Source organism: Pipistrellus kuhlii, unplaced genomic scaffold (genome assembly GCF_014108245.1).
Source record: "Pipistrellus kuhlii isolate mPipKuh1 unplaced genomic scaffold, mPipKuh1.p scaffold_m20_p_1, whole genome shotgun sequence".
Lineage (NCBI taxonomy): Eukaryota > Metazoa > Chordata > Mammalia > Chiroptera > Vespertilionidae > Pipistrellus > Pipistrellus kuhlii.
The window spans coordinates 12,105,148-12,126,236 of NW_023425404.1; the positions used below are offsets into that span (position 1 = coordinate 12,105,148).

Genomic DNA, 21,089 nt, shown 5'->3' on the forward strand with positions numbered 1-21,089 from the left:
AGAAAGAGAATGAGAGAGAGGTGGGGGGGTGGGGCGGGAAGGGAAGGGAAGGAAAGGGAAGGGAAGAAGAGGGAAGGGAAGAAGAGGGAAGGGAAGGGAAGAGAAGGGAAGGGAAGGGAAGGGAAGGGAAGGGAAGGAAGGGAAGGGAAGGGAAGGGAAGGGAAGGGAAGGGAAAAGAAGAGAAGAGAAGAGAAGAGAAGAGAAGAGAAGAGAAGAGAAGAGAGAAACATAGATTAGTTGCCCAACTGAGGACTGAACCCACACCTAGGTATGTGCCCTGACCGGGAATTGAACCCACAACCTTTTGGTGTGTGAGATGAACTCCAACCAACAGAGCCACCCAGGCAGGGCAAGAACCATTAAAGAAAGGATGAACCGGAGGACATATAATCTCGACAGTAAAGGACTTCGTGAATAAAAATAAGCTTTACTGAACAGCTTTGGAAGTTCACCCACTGATGTTATGACTAGGAAGGTAACAGCGGTGGAGAGGACCGGATGTAAAATTCCTCCACTGCAGACTTCATGGGCCAGCTCAGGCTGTAAACGAGTTAAAGCCAGAAGATAAATTGCTACCGGAAGTCATCACGCAGCTAACTTTACAAAACAAGACCTTTAGGGTCTGATGGTATCTCTCTGCAGCTTTGTGTTGGAATACTGTCTGTGTAAATCCCTTGAGCCCTTTGAGAATTACTGCCTGTGTCTTTCTTGGCAGAGGAATTGTCCAACTTCAAGATGGATTTTGGTTTTTACTCTTTGTTAAAAACCAAAAAGATGGATATTCTACATCTGCTGCCTTTTTCGGTGGTGACAGATGGCTGTCAGTAGTTTGCTACCTGCTAAAGCTTTTCAGCAAGGTTGACACCCTAGTCTGTCCCTCCAAAGTAATGGAGACTTTTCCCTGTGTTTTCTTTTTTTTAATTAAAAAGTTTTTAATTTCTCTATAAAGGGGAATGTTGTAAGATCAAGGCAGGAGGTGTACCAATACCGAAACACTGAGAATTATTTTCTTATTATGGGATGCTGTAAGCCATCTCCGTTTGGAAAACTCAAGAGCTGGAATTTTCTAACTAACAATTTAATTTGTAAGAACGACTAACCGACCTCCCTACGGAAAGATGGAATTTTACTAGCCAGATTTCAACAGCATCGCATGATTGGTAAATGTGAGGGGAAAAAATGTCATGGTTTTATAAGGGCATTCACTAATGAGTTTCTTCCCTCTTGATCTAGGATACTTTGTCAGCTAAACCAAGGATCAAAATAGATTGAACTGAGCTGGGGTGTGAATTGTATCCAGATGTTTAAAAAAAAAAAAGTAAAACAGCCCTGGCTGGTGTGGCTCAGTTGGTTGGGTATTGTCCCGGGCACTGAAAGGTTGTTGGTTCGATTCCCGGTCAGGGGTACATGCCTGGATATTGGACTTGTTCCCTGATTGGGGGCATGCAAGATCAATGTTTCTCTCTCACATCGACGTTTCTCTCTCTCCAGCTCCCTTCTTCTCTTGCTAAAAATCAATAAATATATTTTTTTTAAACATCAGTTATATAAGATGTAACCATCAGGAGAAACTGGGTGATGGATACTCAGGGACTATTTTTTGCAACTTCCTGCAAACCTATAACAAAAAGTTTTTAAAAAAGTAGTAAACATGTCAATCATATGTGATATTGTATTACATTGATACAGAGTAATATATATGGTATGTAATATATTCATATGCAAAATATATAGGGACTTAGTATCATTTTTATTAAGGGCAAGGTGGACTGAGAGTAGCCCGGTGGGAGCCAGGGCAGGGATTTCAGCTAAGGAGACACAGTTGGACATCCAGACTGCATCCCTCTTCCCAGCGTGGGTGACAAAGGAACCCCAGGGCCCTCATTGAGACCTGTCTGTGCCTTCACCCCTCAGCCTCTCCTGTGATTGAAAATGGCCAGCTGGAGTGTCCCCAGGGGTACAAGAGACTCAACCTCACTCACTGCCAAGGTAAGGATGACCAGGGCCACGGCTGGGCCTGGGGAAGGGAAATGATGGAGGCCTGGTGATGCAGGAACGCCTCTGCCCACCCTGCATCGTCAGTGGAGACTGCCTGCGTGGTCTCCACTGGGGATCCCTACACTCCAGCTTGGGGAAACTTTGGGGTTTGCTGGTTCCAGAGGCTTAAGGAAATCAGGCGATGGGCCAGATCCACCTGAGAAAGGACCTGGAGCCAAGCCCACCCCTTCCTCGCCATCCCCACCCACCCTCTCCCGGACCGGGGCCACGTGCCTCTTTAGGAATGTGTGGTGCCATATCTGAGGGTGCCACCCCACACCCCGAACATCCACTCACCTCCCGGGCTGACCTCCCTGATGGGAAGACTTTGGACTCCAGGCTGGGAGACCAGGTCAGCCTGAGTTAGCAGAGACCTCTGTGGACTTTGCCCAACAAGCACCTTTGGGGCTTCCCCTGCCTCAACCCACGGCCGGGCAGGGGGTGGGGTTAGGGGTGGGCAGGAGGCACAGGCGGAGGAGAGGGGACCATGAAGCACACCCCTGGCCTTGCTGGACTGGCCTGGCTGGCACTCTCTGTGAGGCCAGCGGAGGCCCAGAGCACTCTGCATTAGAAAACCCCAGAGCAGCCAGGCCCAGGGGCCCCTCGGGGCAGACGGTGGGAGAGGGGCTCAGCAATGGCTTCTGTAGGGGATTCCAGTGGGGTGGGCAGTGGGACCGGGACGGAGGGTTCCAGAGGCTTCACCAGCAGCCCTGGCTCTGAGTGAGGAGCCCTGCTGGCGGTGGGCCTGGCAGTAGGTATGACAGGAGCGGGCCTTCCCGCCGGGAGAGGCTGCTGGGGCTGGCGGAGGGCAGCGAGGAGCTGAGCTTCCCCAAAGGAAGGCCGCCTTGCACGCACCGCTGTCTGTGTGGCTGCTCTGGGTGAAGCTGGGTTGGAGACCAGGGCTTGACCCAGGTGGCCTCCTAGGGATCTTCCCCCTGGAGGCTGGAGCCTGAGGACGCCCCGGGGTGGCTGGGCCACCTGCCTGTGGGATGCCAGGCCCCAGAGGCGATTTCCGGCCCGTGGGTAAGAAAGGTGCTTGCATCAGGCAAAAGGGCAGACGTCTGATCCAGCCCAGCCCAGCCCAGCCCAGCCCAGCCCAAGCCCCGCCTCCCTCAGGGGCAGTGGGCTGAGGGCCTGGCGGACTGTGGTGTGGAGACGGCTTGGTTTTGCCCTTGGAGGGTGCGGTAAGGCTGTTCATACCTAACTGTGCCCGGTGGCTTCCCAGCCGGGGAAGGTGACGTTATTTCCAGAATCTCAGATGGGCTCTGGTCTCCAGCCACTGAGCCCCGGGGTGCAGGATGCTCAGGGGCCCTCCCAGGAGGCCCTGCCCCTGAAACCTCCCCCTTCCTGAGTCCAGGGCCGTGGTCTCTGTGTTTTCGAAGGAACCCACCCAACTCTGCACCCGCATGCGCCACCTCTGCTCTCACTCCATCCTTCTCTGCTGCTCCCAATGGGTAATTCTGGGGTGTTCCTCTGAGCTGGTACACAGGGATGGCTTAGGCATGGCTGCGGCCCCAGGTGGAGACAGACACCTAAACGGTGGCTCAGCACCTGCCTCCTCCTCCCCCTGGCCGGAACCTCCATCCTGCAGCTCGCTGCGTGCCTGTTCCCCAGATGTGGGCTGGGAGCTGCTTCTGGGGCTCTCGAGGCAGGCTGAGCGGGAGGGACCGGAACTCTTTTCTCTGCCCTCCAACATCCCCCCCTCCCCGCCCCCGCTGTCCCCTTATCCGCTTCCCCTGTTTGCATCCCAGATGCCACACACCAGCCGAGTGGATTTGGGCAAGTCATTCCTGGAGCCGCCGTCTCCCCTCCTATACAATGAGGACATGTGGACCTATTTGATGAAACTTTGTGAAACTGAATGAGGCACATAGGAGATGCTCAGTAAACATTAGCTCTTAATATCGTGATCATTATGACCAGTTCCAGGACCACGTGATCTGCCATTTTTTTCATTTGTTTTGGCCTCCTAATGTGAGACCACCTGGTAGCTGTTCTTCTGAACCCCATTTTACAGATGGGAGAGTGAGACACAGAGAGAGGGGTCAGCGTAATAAAGGGCAGCCCTTTTGTCGCTGTCCCTTCACTTGGAGAGAGTATTGGAAGCTCTCTGCCCCAGCCCTTCCCTCCGTCAGACCTCCCGGGGCGGGTCCATGGTCGTCTCCTCCAACCCTGCAGATATCAACGAGTGCCTGACCCTGGGCCTGTGCCGGGACGCGGAGTGCGTGAACACCAGGGGCAGCTACCTGTGCACCTGCAGGCCCGGCCTCATGCTGGATCCGTCCAGGAGCCGCTGCGTGTGTGAGTGCGGGCGGGGAACCGGGCTGGGGGGCGCCAGGCGGCAAGATGGGACCCTTGGGGTTCACGGGCCAGGCCCAGAGCAGGAGTTTCCCCCAGACTCCTTCCCCAGGCCCAGAGGCTGCTACTTGACCTGGAATTGGGCCCGGCGTACAAAAACGGGTCCATCCCCTCCTGCCGGGACAGGCAGCTGCTGCTCCACTTTGGGCGTTAGGCATTTCTTGGGACTTTGCAGATTGGGATTTTCTACTCCTGTTTTTTTCCTCTCGTCGTTTCTGTTCCGTCTTTGGCCTCATTTCCTTTGGGGAATGTGTGTTGCCTCTGTCCTAACATCTGGCTGAGCAGCGGCTGCCTCTTTGGCGCCTGAGGGGGCCTGTCTGCAGCAGGAATGCCACTGCCGCCGGCCCCAGGCCTCCCCACAATCCTGTGATCCCCTTGGTTCTGCGTGTGTCTCTGCATCCGCAAACACATACGTGTCACGAGTCCTATTGGCATCGTATCCGTGTGTGCGTGCGTGTACACCCGGGCAGCTGTTTCCAGTGACCTCTGCGGTTTCCAGGGGGAGAGGCCCAGGCCGACAGTCCCTCTCCGATGGCAGAGCTGACGCCACAGTCCGGATGGGGCTTTCCTGGGGCAGGGAGGCCTGGCCAGAGCTGAAAGAAACCAGTACTGACTGGCCTCTGCCAAGGGACAGCCCAGGTCAGGTTGGCCACCCCACTCAGCAGAGCTCCCTCAGTCTGCAAACGGCCAGGCACCGGGTCTGAGGAGACCCCAGAATGGACATGACTCCGGCGCCACCCAGAGGGAGCGCTCGTGTGAAGGGAGGCCTCAGCCCTGTGTGTGTCTCCTCAGGGATAGGAGATGGTCAAAGCCCTCAGGGAGGGCGGGGCCCAGGGTGGGGAGGATATGTCAGGCAGCTCTCAGAAGACCTCTGGTGACAGAGACAGGCAATCAAGGCCTTGAGGGGCACACAGCTCTTCTCCTCCCCACCCCACCCACCACTGTATTTAACATCAGAGATGACATATTAGTGCCAGAGAGAGCCTTAATGCAGGGAAGCAGAGGTGGCCTTTGAGTGTTCTCCCTCTCCCCTCCTTACTGTTACCCCATCCAGCCTCCTCTGATGACTCATATCTATGAAGTGGGTAGGGGGAAGTACTAAGTTTCTCTTCCCTTCATTTCTGAGCTTTGCCCCCCTTCTTGGCAAAGGGCTAGTGGAACAGCTACAAGGGCCCTCTGGGCTGGGCAGCCTGCTGATGTTCCCAGCTGTGTCACCTGGAAAGGACCACACCCTTCCCTACGATAGCCCCAGGGAAGTGGCTGCTGGAGGCAGAGACTGGACCTGGAGGCCGTGGCTCGGGGACGGGTCTGGCACATGACTTGGACAGGACCCTTTCTCATATTTCACTGTGAAGAAGGTTTATTGTCAGGAGTCTTTGGGTTGCAAGTGACAGAAACCCAACTCAAACCACTGAAAGCAAAAATGATTCATTGGTCCACACAACTAGGAGGTCCAGAGGTAGGTGTGCCACAGGCTTGGCTGGATCCAGGCACCACAGTGTCATTAGGATGTCTCTTGCTCTTCTCTTTCGGTGTTGTTGATTGCTTATTCCTTCAAAGGTACCCACCAGACACTCTAGACCCGTGGTCGGCAAACTGTGGCTCACTAGCCACATGTGGCTCTTTGGCCCCTTGAGTGTGTTTCTTCCACAAAATACCATGGCCTGGGCGAGTCTATTTTGAAGAAATGGCATTAGAAGAAATTTAAGTTTAAAAAAATTGGCTCTTGCCAAAACCGGTTTGGCTCAATGGATAGAGCGTCAGCCTGCGGACTGAAATGTCCCAGGTTCGATTCCGGTCAAGGGCATGTACCTTGGTTGCAGGCACATCCCCAGTAGAGGGTGTGCAAGAGGCAGCTGATCGATGCTTCTCTCTCATTGATGTTTCAAACTCTCTATCCCTCTCTCTTCCTCTCTGTAAAAACTCAATGAAATATATATATATATATATTTAAAATTTAGCTCTCAAAAGAAATTTCAATCGTTGTACTGTTGATATTTGGCTCTGTTAACTAATGAGTTTGCCGATCACTGCTCTAGGCCTATAACCTTCCACCCTTGAAACTCAAGAACAACAAATAGGAACATAAAAAGCATCTTTTCTAATAATCCAGGAAGAGTCCCAAAGCTAATTAACATCATGGGGCCTACTTATCAAGTGCCCATCCCTGATTCAATCACTGTGAGAAGGATATGGACTATACTTCTTCAACTGGGAAGTGGAGACCAAGACCGAGGGAATAAAGGGCGGATCCCACAGGAAAACCAGGATGCTGTTACCAGAGAATGAGGGACAGGCAGAAATAAACTCATCCACCACCCATCGCCCTTCGTATGAAGGAGACAAGACCCAGGAGGTCATGTAGCTCCTGGTGGGTCGGGAAGTTGAACTTGGGCTGAAGAGTCCTGATAGGACTCCCAGAATCATCAATTCCTCAACTTTGAGTGTTGCCCTTTTCACCCCACCTCTTCCCCTCATCCGTCCCTCTGAAGATTTCAGTCTCTTCCAGTGAGGCATGGCTCCTCATCTTCCTTTGAGGTAATTTATAAGAGAATAATCTAGAATAGTTACTATCAACGTACAAGCAAGGGGCCTGGTTGATGTTGCTCAGTGGTTGGATATCAACCTATGAACCAGGAGGTCATGGTTTGATTGCTGGTCAGGACACATGCCTGGCTTATGGGCTCCATCCCTGGTGGGGGGTGGGCAGGAGGCGACTGATCGATGATTCTCTCTAATTATTGATGTTTCTATCTCTTGCTCCCTTTCCTTTCCTTTCTGAAATCAATAAAAAATATTTTAATAAGTACAAGCAAGGGGACAATGGTAGTGGCATTGTTATTATTGAAACCCAGACTAGCTCACCCTCATTGTGGTCCACAGGATTGCTTCATGGATCTAGCCATCCATCAATCCATCAGACGCTGGGCAGGGAGCTTGATTACAAAGATGACAGTGTCCCTGCCCTGAAAGGTCCCCAGCAGGCCTTTGGCTCTCACCTCGCCTGTGGCCCTCAGAACACACTGCTCCCCACTCAACCCAGGCCCGCGTTGGACTTTGGCAAACCCTTGTAACCAGGTTCTCCATGTGGGTAGGCATCAGAGTCCCCTCACACAGGTAACACGAGGAGGTGCTGAAGCATTCCACTGCCGCTGTTCTTCCTAACATTCTCGTGAGCATTTTCAAGGCCCCAAACTCCCAGACTGACGCAGGCCAGTAGTCCGAGCGCACGACCAGCCACTCCTCCATCCTCTGCCCTCTTGCCTGTGCTTTCTCTCCCCCCGGCCACCTGCCCATCCCCACCTGCTATGTCTGTTTCAGCGGACAAGGCTGTCTCCATGCAGCAGGGGCTGTGCTACCGGTCACTGGGGCCAGGCACCTGCGACCTGCCTCTGACCCAGAGGATCACCAAGCAGATATGCTGCTGCAGCCGAGTGGGCAAAGCATGGGGCAGCAAGTGTGAGAAATGCCCGCTGCCTGGCACAGGTAACCCTCTGTCCCTGCTCGAGCTTCCTATAAGCGGTAGCGGTTTTCCCCCACCTGGACCTAACCTTACGCCAGAAGACCTTAGTCTTCCTCCCTGCTCAACTCCTTAACCCAGCCTAGGGCCCCTCCCTCCTTGCTGCTGCATTAGCCTTGTCTCCCAAAGGGATGGGGGGGAGGGGCCTGGGGTCCCTGCAGGAACAGCATCTTCAGTGTGTGTCTCTGACCATTGACCTTGCAGAGGCCTTCAGAGAGATCTGCCCTGCCGGCCATGGCTACACCTACTCGAGCTCAGACATCCGCCTGACCATGAGGAAAGCCGAGGAGGAGGAGCTGGCCAGGCCCTCAGGGGAGCAAGGGCAGAAGACCAGTGGGACCCAGTCCAGACCAGCAGAGAGGCAGCCACTCCGGGCGGCCACCAGCACCTGGCTGGAGGCTGGGACCATTCCTGACAAGGGTATCCGGGTTGGGGAGATGCCTGAGGGGTTCCTCTTCCACTTGGATTAGAGCACCTCAGAGAGCCACCGGGAGTTTATCCTGGATGCGTGGCACCCATCTCTGGAGTCTTAGGAAAGGGGCTTTGGAGCAGCAGCAGCCAGCCCTGGGACTCACATGACAGGAAGGCCTCACCCACGTCCTCTCCCCTGTGGGGTCAAGAGGTGCCCACATCAGGGAGTTGCTGGTGGAGATGGGAGAGGTCAACAGCAGCCGCCGCTCCAGCTCCTCAGTCTTTCCATCCCAGGCCCCTGGCCATGCAGCTTCTGAGGCTGGTGCTGGCTTCAAGGCCTGAAGAGCTGAGGGGTGGATCCTGGGGAGTCTGGGTGCTCTCGATCCCCAACTCTAACCTCAGAGTTAAAGCACGAACTCCAGCTCAACTGCCTTGGCCTCGGGAGGAAAGGGGCTGGGAGGAGCCTGGGCTTGAGGCACCCCTGGCAGGTGCCCTGGGAAACCACGCAGAAGGCATGCCCAAGTCACTGGTAACACAGAGTGCAGGAGGCCAGGGTTATAGTAGGACCAGGAGAACTATGTGATGGCCAAAATTTCTCCAGGAGAGAGGGAAGTCAGGACAGAGCCTTAGTCATCATGGGAACTAGACCTTGACTAAGGGAAGAACAACTCCTCTCCTCCCTGGAACTGTTCCCCTGGTGAGAGGGAGGGGCAGAGTGACCTAGTGTGACTGGCAGGCTGGGGAGGGAGGAGAGTGACAGCTAGGACCGCAGGGTGGACTGGCCCAGGTGGGTGGGACTCCCATCACAGGGGGCCTTGGAGGGAAGTAGGTTTCCTCCCACCAAGTGACACACCTTATAGACCCTCAGATCTGGGATTCTGGGGTCTGTGATGGCCAGTCCCAGTGGGGCAGGAGGGGAAGAGGCAGGCATAAGAGTCTAAGCTCTCTCCACTGCTGACCTCTGGGGAAAAGGTCAGGAGGTCACGGGTGGAACCAGCCCTGGCTGTGGGTAGAGGGGAGAAGGTGGCCAGACTACCCTCCATGAGCTCATGTTCTCACATTTCCTTCCCAGGTGACTCTCAGGCTGGCCAGGTGAGTGAGTCTTCTCACCAGGGAATTGGGCAAGTGTGGCAGAGGGGGACCTGGTAGCCACCAAGGCCATGGGGCAGTGTCCTATGAGGGAGGAAAGGGAGAAGGACGGAGTATATGTAGGATTTTAGTTGGAGAGACTCTGAAGTGGAGGGTTCATCCAAGGACCAGTTTTATCCTAAAGGAAGTAATAATAGCTGCTGCTTATCAAGTAGCTTCTATGCTTTTTCACTTGGGGTGGTCTGGGGCCCCCTTCAGAAAGGAAGTAGGCACGTGTCCTGTTAGTTCTGGCTGTCACTCAAGCAGACGAGGTCTAGAACTGGTTCTAGATTAATTTCATATTTGGCATTTTCTGAGCTTGATTTGCTTAAACCTCAAGGTCTCCTCTGTGAGTGGGAAGTAGAAGCAGAGCTGTGGCTAGCCTCAAACCGCTTCACTGAGAAACGAGGATCCCAGCCCCTCCCCTGTGCCCAGCAGTCCCCGTAAAGAACTGAGCGTCCTCCTAGAAAACCACTCCAGAATGAATCTGCTCCTCCCCTCGCGTCCGCCAATCCCTTCCCTGCCCCTCCAACCTGCAAACCTGACTCTCCCCAAACACTTATTTATTTTTAAAAACATTTTTATTGATTTCAGAGAAGAAGGGAGAGGCAGAGAGAGGTAGAAACATCAATGATGAGAGAGAATCATTGATCCTGACTGGGAATGGAACCGTGGTCTCCAGGCTCATAGGTCGATGCTCAACCACTTGCCCAAACACTTTCTCTAATGAGCTTCTTCTCTCTCTCTGGAGAACCATGTGTTATCTTCTCAGACCGAAGTTCCACTTCTACCTCCTCACCGTCCTGAGCTATGCTCCTGATCCTCTATCCTCCTCTGCCATCTCCCCTCCTGGTTCCCCATGGCTTATCTACCTCTGTCCGTGGGCTGTGGTGAGGGACAGCAGGTGTGGCCTGGGATCCCGCTTCACCAACACTAGCCCTGTGACTAGTTAACCCCTGGCGCTTCCGCTGCTGTCTCCGGGGTCACAGCATTGACGTGACACTTGCTGAGACGACACGGAGCTGGCACATTGCATGCATTTAATCATTACAACCTACTATGACAGGAGAGTTGAGATTAATAAGATGTGGACATAAAGTGCCTAGCGAAATGCCCAGCTTGTGGTAAGAACGTAGTACCAGGAATGCACGGAAAATGAGGGAGTGCGATGGATGGGGAGCCCGGCAGAAGGGAGCGAGTCGGGGAGCTGACAGCCGAACCGAGAGAAACAGTCTCTTATTTCTGTGCAGGTCACATCCAGCGTTACTCAAGTCCCTGCCTGGGCCCCAGGTGAGTCCCTCCTCCTTTCGGCTCCCAGCTCACAGAGAAGGGAGGGAGGGAGAGACCTTCATCCAGTGGTGGAGTCAGTACCTGGGAGCTGATACATGGGGCTCAAATCAGATAAGGTCTTGGCTGACAATGTGACCTGTGAATGCTTTTCCAGGAGCTCCATGCACCTAAGGAGCCGGGGGTGGGGACGGGGCACTGTTCCGAAGTCAGAGACCTGGCCCCCTGCGTCCTCACTCTAAAATGGGCACGGACACCTGCCCTGCTGCCTCCCAAGGCCGATGGGGTGTGGATGTTCATGGCAGAGCTCTGTGAACGGCAAAGCGCTTTGCAAACAGGAGGAGGATGCTGGCGTGGGGACCAGGAGTCCGGCTTCGGAAGCCAGGTGGCCCTGCACAAGTGGCCCTTTCTGCCAGCTCCGTCTCCGCGCCTGTGAGATGGAGCGTGAGGGGCTCTGAGACCCGATGAGCCCTCAGATCCTCTGACTCTGTTTGGGGCCAGGTCAGGCCTCAGGGCGCTAAGAGGCGAGGGGTGACCCGCCCTAGGCTCCTCCCCTTGCTCTTGGAGTTGGGACAGCAGAGACGAGCGAAGGGCACTGCCAGGAACCTGGAGGGGGCGCTGTCCCAGGTGGGAAGGTGGCTGGCCAAGGGGCTATGCCCACCTCTTTCCCCTCTCCTCCCCCAACCCCCCACAGGAGACGCCACAGGGAGACCAACGCCACCACTGCCTGGACAGGGGAGTCTAGAGGCCCCAGAAGAAGAGCAAGTGACCACCCCCACCGACGTGCTGGTGACCCTGGGCCCCCCAGGTACCTGCAGCCAGCCCTGCGAGGTGTGGGTGTGACTGGGCCTCTCCACCAAATGAACACACGGTCTGCGGCAACTCCCCCAGGCTCACCCCGGCTCTTCTCACAGAGACCACAGGGCCCTAGCGAGCACAGGAATCCCATCTGGTGCACGGGTCCAGCCAGGAAGGGGAAAGAGAAGGGTCACTCAGAGCCCCCCCCGGGAGGAGCCAGGGGCCTCTGGAGGACAGGGAGCCTCCGGAAGCCTGGCTCTCCCAGGCTGTTGACTCTGAGTCACCTGAGTGTTCTGGCAGTGGGCAGCCTCCTGCCGGCGGGAGGGGCAGCTTTCGGGAAGGCCGGGTTCTCCAGGGTGTTTAGCTGCCGGGGAGCCTGTGCTCCCCCTCCACCCCGGCCTGCTGCAGTGGTGAGGGGGGAGCGGGAGGGGAGATTCCTGGCAAATCCGCCTCGCTCTGGAATGTGCCCTCCTCGAGGCTCATTGTTTGGGGACTTGGCTCAGGAGAAGCCAGGCCGGGTCACCTGCTGCTCCCCGCACACGTGTGGGCGCACGTGTGCTCCCGTGTGTGGCCTCCCACGTGTCCAGGTTTGCTTATCTCTTAACCTCGCAGACTGAGGCCACCTTGGCAGAGACAGGTCTTTCTGGATTTCCCCTGGCAACGGGAGAGACCCCGCAGCCCCGTGGAAAAGTCCAGAAAATGTGGGGTGGAGTCGGGGTTTGTCTTCCTGGGCTTGAACCAGGGCACCCCTCCCAGGCCCTCTCTTCTGGGCTCAGTGCACTGCTCCACGTCCCCCCTCCACCCACAGCAAGATGAGCTGGGGAAGGGGCTCAGTCCTGCTGAGTCTCTGACAAAGGAAATGGGTCTGAGGAAGAGGCCGAGGCAGAGGAGAGGGGCAGGAGGGGCCAGGCCAGGCCCAGCCGCAGCTCTCAGGGGGACAGGTTCTGCCCAACCACCCCCAAAGCCTTGTGCCTGATCCCCCGTCTTCCCTGTCACCCCCCAACCTCACCCCTCGGGGAGGACATTTGGAATCTGGCTGGCGGTCCCCATGAGTCCTGAGGTGGACACTTGAAGCCGGGCGAGCTACAGCGCAGCCTTGCAAACAGGCCAGCGTGGACGTTCAGCTCCGTCCAGTTTAGCAAACACTGTGAAGCCCCACTGCGCGCCATCTCAAGCCTCATCCCAGCCCACTCCCCTGGGGCCGGGCAGGGAGTCCAGAGTGTGTGGGCTTCCCGCTGGGACATCAGGGCGGACACAGAGGCTGACGGCATCCTTCATGCAGTCAGGGCTGTGTCCGGTCAGCATGTGCTGGGTGCTGGGTGCTGGGTACTTTGCTAGTATTAAGGACACAGCTCCACAAAGTGAGGGTCCTTGCCCTCAGGCAGCCTCAGCCCTGAGTCCTGGTGAGTCTCAAACTGTCTGCATTCAGCACCCGTCTCCGCACTTCACCCCTTGCACCACCCAACTCAGTCCTGGTTTCTAAGGGCCCCTGTGCCACCCTTCCCATCTTGCTGAGTGAGGTGGCATGGTGTGATGAGTGGTGTTTCTGAGACGGCTCTGATCACACCCCACCTTGCGTGACTCCTAGCTGGCATGTCTCAGGCGGCATGCAAGGCCCTGCTCGGTTGGCCCCACCCCGCTTGCCCTGCAGTTCTTCCCAGCACCCTGCTCACCAGATCTGTCTGTCAGCCTGTCTGTCTGCCCAGGGGAAAGTGGGGAGGATTTGCCAGGGAAGGGAATCGCCGGGCACTGTTGTGAGAGCCGTGCCTGCATTCAGGGTAAGGTTAGGCTGGAGACCTCAGCGGGCCGGGCCCTGCGGGGACTCAGGACGTGGCCCATTGGCAACTGATTGATCTTGGTCAGAGCGATGCCCTCCTGAGAGCTCCGTCCTGGTGGGGCTCAGGCCCTGGGAGTAGGTGGAAGGGGGATGGGGGGCAGCTTATACAGGCCATGTGGATGTGGGAGAGCCCAACTAAGGGTGAGATGAGGTTTCTGTGGGTCCTTTGAGGCCAAGGTACCCTGACCCCACACTGTTCCCACTCTGCCCCACTGCCTTGACCCCTCCCCTGTGCCCATGACTTGGGCTTTGCTCTGTCTCCCGCAGATATTGACAGATGTGCCGCTGGAGCCAACAACATCTGTGGCCCCGGCACCTGTGTGAGCCTGCCAGATGGATACAGATGCGTCTGCAGCCCCGGCTTCCGGCTGCACCCCAGCCAGACCCACTGCACAGGTGTTCACCTGGGAGTCCGGGCTCGCTCAGGGTCTGGGTGGATGGGAGCGGGACTGCTAGGGGACAGAGTCAACAGTCCAGGCAGCAGAAGGCTGTGTGGTCGGTGGGTTGAGGAGGAGCATAGACCCTGTGGACAAAGCTGACCTTAACCTTGGGGAGACCAACCTCTGAGGGCAGCATTTGAGGAATCTCCAGGACTCCAGGAGTGTGGGAAGCCACCCCAGGGCCCTCAGAGCTGAGGAGCTCTGAGTTCAGCAAACCCCCCCCCCCCCCCCCCCCCGCAAACTGGCCATCTTGCTGCCTGCAGGGTGGACCAAGGTCTGTTTTTGTAAATGTCTCTACCAAGGCCATCCTTGGTAGACAGGTTTGAAGGCCAAGACAAATCATCAAGGGTTGGCCTGACCACCCCCTGTCACCCCAATATTATTACACAAAGGGGACACATCACTGCGGCTTGAAGGAGAAAGGAAGTGATCACGGGGCCACTGGGAGAGGGAGCCAGTGGGCAGAGAGGAGGCGAAGGGCAGCCACTCCAGGCCTTTGGTGCCTGGTGGGCCCCGTGGGCTGGCTTCATGGCTCCCAGCCTCTGAGATATTTCATCTCTCCAGCCTCCTCTGCTCCCTCACCTTCTTCTGGCCCCACAGCACCATCCCCTGTCCAGCCCTTCACATGGGCAGGTGCTGGCCCAGGCCCAGAGAAAGGCTACCCTGATCTTCCTCCCTCCCCACTCTGCTCAGATGACAACGAGTGTCTGAGGGACCCCTGCCTGGGAAAAGGGCGCTGTGTCAACCACGTGGGCTCCTACTCCTGCCTCTGCTACCCTGGCTACACGCCGGCCACCTCGGGGACCACGCAGGAATGCCAAGGTAAGCCCTAGCCCTCCGGTTGGGCACAGGACCCCCGGAGAGCGGAAGTGGCAGAGGATCCAGGCAGCCTCAGCACTCAGTTCTGCGGTGTGGGAGTGCGGGGCCCAGGGAACCGAGACCAGGGCTCAGAGCTAGACCTGGGAGAAAGCCGACTGCCCCGGCACCGAACTTGAGAATCTGAAGAGCCAAGGCTCAGGGAACTGTGGCTAAAGCCAAGAGTGTGTGTGTGTGTGTGTGTGTGTGTGTGTGTGTATTGGGGGGGGGGGGTGTGTGTCCAGGGAGAGGAGGGCTAACAGCCAGGTCCCCAACTTCTGAGTGACAAGGAGCTGCTTTCCTTGTGATAAGGAGGTGACCCATACCCATGCCTTTGGGGTCCTCTGCAGCCGGTGCGTGCAAGGCTCTGAGCTTCCCAAGCAAGGCCTGCAGGGCTAACGGGGCTTCCAACACAGGCCCGTTCATATGCAGCAGTCACACTGTGATGCCTGCATTGTCACAGAAGAGACCACCGAGAATATGGTGCGGCGCTTTCCAAGCTGGGACTTAGGATTCTTAACACAATTGGGTTCTTCTCCTGGGGAACGGCACTGCCTTCTTGGGGCCCACATGGTGGTTCTGGCCCGGGCAGCCCAGCAGTCACTCCAGGGCCCCTCCGGAAAGCTGTGTATCCTCCCACTGCCAGGGACCCCTTGGGTTCTAACCCTCAAGGATCTGGTCCCCTCACCGGTTGTGGGGGGAAAGGGAGTAGAGGAGACAAATCACTTCTTTAACCGAAGGGTGGCGGACTTGTGTGCATCATTCATTCAGCCCCCAAGCACTGAGCACCTATGTACCAGGAGCCGTGTAAGCTCTGGGGGCAGTGGGAGAGAGTAAGATGTAAATGGTGGCCCCAGAGGGTGAGGAGACAACTGGTTCTGTGTGGAAGAATGGGAAGTGTTTGAGCTGGGGCAGAACCGTTTCATGAGCACGTATTACGTGCTGGCACTGTCCTAAGCACTTTATGAAGCTCATCATCCCAACCCCATGCACTAGAAATCCTCATACCTACTTTATAGCTCAGCAAACTGCGGCTCAGAGAGGTGGATTGAAACGCCCAGGGACTTCGGAGCTTTGCTTCCAACAACACACTCCCTTACACACAAAGTGAAGGGCGTGAGGGAGTGGAGCGTATTCCATGGAAAGGGAGCCATTTCTGCAGGGAGCAGAGTCCTGGACAGGCCTGGCACGCTCTGGGAACAATGCCAAATCCAGTGTGACGGGGGTACGGGGTATGAGGAGGAAGTGGCAGGGGCGGAGACCAGTGGTGAAGTGTCATGAGTGCCAGGCTGAAGTGCTTGGACGCTGTCCCACAGGCAGTGGCAGCCCGCAGAGATCTGAAAGCAGAGGGTGGCGATTCGGTCAGCTGGCTTTGAGGGAAGGGACCCAGACAGCAGTGCTCCCAATAACTGGAGTTGGCGAGGGGAGAGGCTGGGGCAAGGGGCTTCTCTGGGCTGCGCAGCCTTGGCAGGTGCTGTGGGCCAGAGGCACTGCTCTCGGCAGGCCCAGCCCTGGGCGCTGGCTGCTGCAGGGAGTGGTGCCGCCAGGATTGGCCCAGATAAGGGGTTATGCTGTGTGCCATCCTGGGTGTCGAGATGTCTCTGCCTACCTGACAGCGGGGAGAGGAGGGAAGCAGCTCAAGGTCAGCTGGGGTCAGTGGGGTCTGCTGCCACTTAACGAGGCCTCACCCAGGATAACACTTCCAAATGTTACCAGTCTCAGAAAGCAACAGGTCATTGTTTTAATTACTTACTTCATGAATTATGTCATTAATGTGCAGTTTCTAGGATTCAAACGATGTAAATATAATTGATGAATATAAATGGCTTGACTAGTACATATGTAAAATAAGTTACTTTACTAATTGGCATGAGATCTCTTCGTAGGTTAGCCTTTGGGTTTCCTTACCTGGAAATGGCCTGTTCTCGTCTTTCGCTCAGTTTTCCAGTGGTGGTTGCTGGTTTTCCTTGTGACTCTTTTGGGGTCTCTTATATAGTCCAGATACTTGCTGGGGTTTAGATACTGCAGCTCTCCCATTTTGTCCTCTGTCCATTGTCCTTATTCACACACCCTTTTAAAAAAAAACATATATATTTTTATTGATTTCAAAGAGGAAGGGAGAGAGAGAAAGAGATGGAAACATCAATGATAAGAGAGAATCATCCATTGGCTGCCTCCTGAATGACCCCTACTGGGGATCAAGCCTGCAACCCAGGCATATGCCCTTGACTGGAATCAAACCTGGGGCCCTTCAGTCTGCTGGCTAGTGCTCTGTCCACGGAGCCAAACTGACTTGGGCTTACACACCTTTTTTAAAAACAGAAATCCCCAGAAGAAATCCTTAATTCTGATGTATCAAAATTCACTGTTTTGTCTTATTTTTATGCTTTTGGGGCTTAAGAAGTCCTTCCCCGCACTTAAGTCACAAAGCTATTCTCCTACACGTTCTTTCATTAAAATTATAGTTTTGCCCTCTGTGGCATGTTTGACTCTTCTGGAGTCCACCCCTCTACTAGTATGTGTGTTAAGAAGGAACTCTAGGACCAGATCAATACAGGGGGTGTATTGGGTTCAGGAGGGGGGCTGTTGGCTTCCTCAGATCATGCCCTGTGGCCACCTGACCTCAAGGCCAGCCCTTGCATTGTGGTGAGGAGACAGCTATAGGGCCCCCATGGGTCCCAGAAGTAGCTTTCCTCGGAGAAAGGAACTTGAGAGAGTTTGCAGGGGCCTGAGCGAGGTCAGTCTCAGCCTTGGCATAGGAACCCCCTGCCAATCCTGGCACAGCAAGGATGTCTTCCCCTCCTCCTGGGTGTCCTTGGCCTTGTCCTCTGAAGGGAATGTCCCAGAACCCCCTCAGCCTGGCTCCAGCTCAGGCCTTTTCCTATGTGTTTGCAGACATCGATGAGTGTGAGCAGCCAGCGGTGTGCCGTCACGGGCGGTGCACCAACACGGACGGCTCCTACCACTGCCAGTGTGATCAGGGCTACCTCATGGTCAGGAAGGGACATTGCCAAGGTAAGGAAGTGGGTGCCGCCCCTCCATCCCCTGTTCCTCCCAGGCACTGAGTGCCCCAACTCCCCTTTCTGCTTGCTCCTGACTGGGCCCCTTGATGCCAAGCCCACGCCTATAGACAGAGGCCTGTCTGGGACCTTTGGAGCCCTTCCATCCCCTCAGTGATATTTTGGCATCCTGTCTGCCCCCTGAAGCAAGTTGTGCATGAGACCCCGGAACATCGCCATGTACTCCTGTGTCCCTCGCCGCCAGTCATAGTACTCGCCTTGTGCAGAGAGAAGGAATCAGTCTACCTGGGAGGCACCTGGGGCCTCAGCCTTGGCCTTCTTGCTAAAGCATGTAGGCTCTGAGCTCCTCAGAACGGGACCACATCCTTGATGACCCATACTAATTGTCTATGTGTTGGACACCCCAACGAATTTTAGTTGAATAAATGAATGAGTCCCTACCCTTACTCCGTTTTTCAGGCCAAAAGATGGCTGTGGCATTGCCAACTGGCTTGAACCTGCTACCAGTATGCCACCTCTGCCACTACCACCTCCCTGCCAGGCTCGGGTGTCAAATGCTTGCAAGCGGCTTAGGTTAATGTGCTTCCAAGACTGGCTGAGAAAGGAATGCATGAGGGTAAATCAAGGTTCTCTCTGGAGAGAAATCCTGCCCCAGATCTGAGGTTAGGCCCAGCCTCCTCCAAGCTTTTCCTGGCAGGACTTGCCTGGATTCAGAGGGTCATGGAGGTGAGGGGTAAGCGAGTCTGCCTTGTGAAGGGTGAGCCCCCATTCCCAATGCCACGACTACAGAAGCAAGTCCAGAGTCCTGAAAGGTCCTAGCCAAGGTGGCTGGGGTTGTAGGACAGAAAACTCAGTGCTGCACGCCCCCTCCCCCATGTTACCTTCTTCTCTCAATGCCTTCCTCATCGTGCTCCCCCTTTAAATCTCAAGGCTGCACGATCAAAGCCAGAGCCCCTTGTTTTCATTAGCACCATGGAGGCAGGCAGCCTGGCCCCTCCAGGAGAATGGAGAGTCACGGGAGTTGCATTTGATGGGTGCCTACCATGGGCCAAGTAGTGTGCTAGGTACCTGTCAGATTGCCTCATTTAAGCATCACAGTATGAATTTGACCTTTGACTTTATTAAAAAGGAAAGCAGAACTAAAAGAAATGAGCCAAGCAAACACCAGGACATCAAAATGATCAGATATATGCTGTCCAGTCCATGCTAGGGGCACAGGCTCTGGTGGAGGCGGGCTTGGGTTTGGCTCTTGTCTCGATGTCTGAAAGTTGAAATCATCATGGCCATCTCAGAGGCTCTAGTGAGGACCAAATAAGCCATACAAGGTGCACATGAGGACCCTCAGTGAGCACGGAGAAGTGTTACTATCTGAGAGCCCCATTCTTTTTCACATCTAGACCCCTCCACCCTGCCCCCATACCCCAGATCACACCTCTGGGTTGTCCCCTCCCCTTCCGGAGGAAAGGTTCCAGACACACACCTCAGCGGGGAAGCCAGGCTGAGCTCCTGACCCAAGGCAGACGCTGAAGCTGTTGAAAGAAAGACTGATGCAGCCTGCACACTTCTCCAGGTTTCCATCAGTAACCACAGACCCAGCCCAGCACCCTGGGAGCCCAGGCAATTTCTCTCCTTCTTTCTTCTTTTTCCAACTAAGAAACCACTCTCTCTACCGAAACTCAAAGTCTCTGCTGAAGGCCTGAGTGGTCTGGACGGCAGCCCATCCAAAGTCTCAATGGTATGTCTTTCGTACCAAGACTCTGGGTTCCCACGGAAAGGGGTTACATTCCCCTGCAGACTTCCAGGGCTTTGCTCCCCCCCGCCCCACACACACACACATCCAAGGTCACCTGAGCCTCTAGCCCCTGATTAAGCACCTCTCACCCTGCTTTCTCTCAAGGAGCAGAGGTGAGTGCCCTTCCATTTCCTGGTGTGAAGGCTGTGGCACTGGTGGAAAAGGTCTGGAATTCTCCCTGGACAGCAGGGCAGCAAGCTGGTCCTGGAGTGACTGTTTCCATGGATCATCTGGGGTCTCTTCAGCAGCCTCATACCAAGAGGTTGTGATGTTTTAGTCACATGGTCTCATGGTTGGACCCACAAACATTTGCAGAGTGCCAGCTGTGTCCCAGCCATGGGCTAGGGATAGAACAATAAGTAAGAATGATAGCTTCCACCCTCATGACCAGGGTGAAACCTACCAAAAACATACCATAATCTTAGATTAAAATTCAAACCCTAGCCCTGACTGATGTGTCTCAGTGGTTGAGCATCAATCTATGAACCAGGAGGTCACCGTTTGATTCCTGGTCAGGGCACATTGAGCCCAGTTTGTGGGCATGCAGGAGGTAGCCAATCAATGATTCTCTCTCATCATTGATGTTTCTATCTCTCCCTTCCTCTCTGAAATAAATAAAAAATATATTTTAAAAAAATTCAAACCTTAGACTAGGCAGAAAATCAGGCTCCACTCCAGGCACCAAAAGGTTGATGGAACAGCCTCAGTAAATCTGGTGACAATGGAGACAGTGCTTCTAACAGGGACTGTTAGATGTGGCAACTGCTTTATGCAGAGTCTGTATCTGGCTCCTTTTGATTGGTCAGCTAATGGCTCCCTTTTAGAAGAAGCCTTCCCTGGCTCAGGTGGAGACTCGGGGCTGCTCGGCTCTTCTGCCCTCCCTCTCCCACTTGCTGACAGATCTCTCAGGTGTGGTCATCGCTTGCTGGGGCTCTGAGGAAGGAAGGGAGCTGTGGCCTTCCAGGATAGACTAGGTTACATTGCACTAACGAACAGTTCCAATCTTAGCGCTTAGAACACAGCAAACTTAAAAAAAATAAAATGTTCATGAGTTTGAACCAAACTGATGACATATGCTGGGGGCAAGATCTCAAGTGCTCCCAGAAGTTAGCAAACTTTATACCTGACCAATGCCCCATGCCCATCGTGGGTCAGCTGGGTTTCTTAGCTCTAGAACCAAGCTAAATGAATAGCCAGTGTCTTGAATGTGGCCAGAAGGTGTCATTATAGAACAGAAAGAGCGCTCTGCAGCCGTTGCACACAATTAAATGCCGTGGTCCATAAATCACACACTTCGTGTACCACCTCCGCAGATGTGTCCAGATAATTTGGAACAGGACAGACCTCGGGGGGGGGGGGGGGTTGCTGCTGGCCAGTCTAACCTCCTTCCTACACTGCCTGAAACCTGTAGGCGAGATCTGAAGACTTCATTATTTTTCTCAGTGTGGTCTTGGAGGCGGATCCTTGCTCCCCTTTGTTCTCCTTCCCTTTATCCCTGAAGTCTCACCTTCCTGAAGAAGGGATCATTCCCAGGGGCTTGGCCCAGCCTCCTTCCAGTACCTCTGCCAAGGCCAGCAGGCCATGGTGCCGTTTGCTGCCTCCTGGG

The 21,089-nt window shown here is 55.0% G+C and overlaps 1 protein-coding gene across 2 annotated transcripts in view; it reads left to right on the top strand.

The window, feature by feature from the left end:
* LTBP2 (latent transforming growth factor beta binding protein 2) overlaps positions 1-21,089 on the top strand; it is a 92,568-nt gene that overhangs the window by 55,366 nt on the left and 16,113 nt on the right. For both annotated transcript variants that reach the window (XM_036421235.2, XM_045578674.1), the window contains exons 9-18: positions 1,915-1,989; positions 4,216-4,338; positions 7,717-7,881; positions 8,120-8,335; positions 9,399-9,418; positions 10,705-10,744; positions 11,436-11,549; positions 13,644-13,772; positions 14,510-14,638; positions 17,567-17,686. In XM_036421235.2, coding sequence (XP_036277128.2) covers positions 1,915-1,989; positions 4,216-4,338; positions 7,717-7,881; positions 8,120-8,335; positions 9,399-9,418; positions 10,705-10,744; positions 11,436-11,549; positions 13,644-13,772; positions 14,510-14,638; positions 17,567-17,686 — 1,131 coding nt within the window. The remainder of the gene's footprint in view (positions 1-1,914; positions 1,990-4,215; positions 4,339-7,716; positions 7,882-8,119; positions 8,336-9,398; positions 9,419-10,704; positions 10,745-11,435; positions 11,550-13,643; positions 13,773-14,509; positions 14,639-17,566; positions 17,687-21,089) is intronic.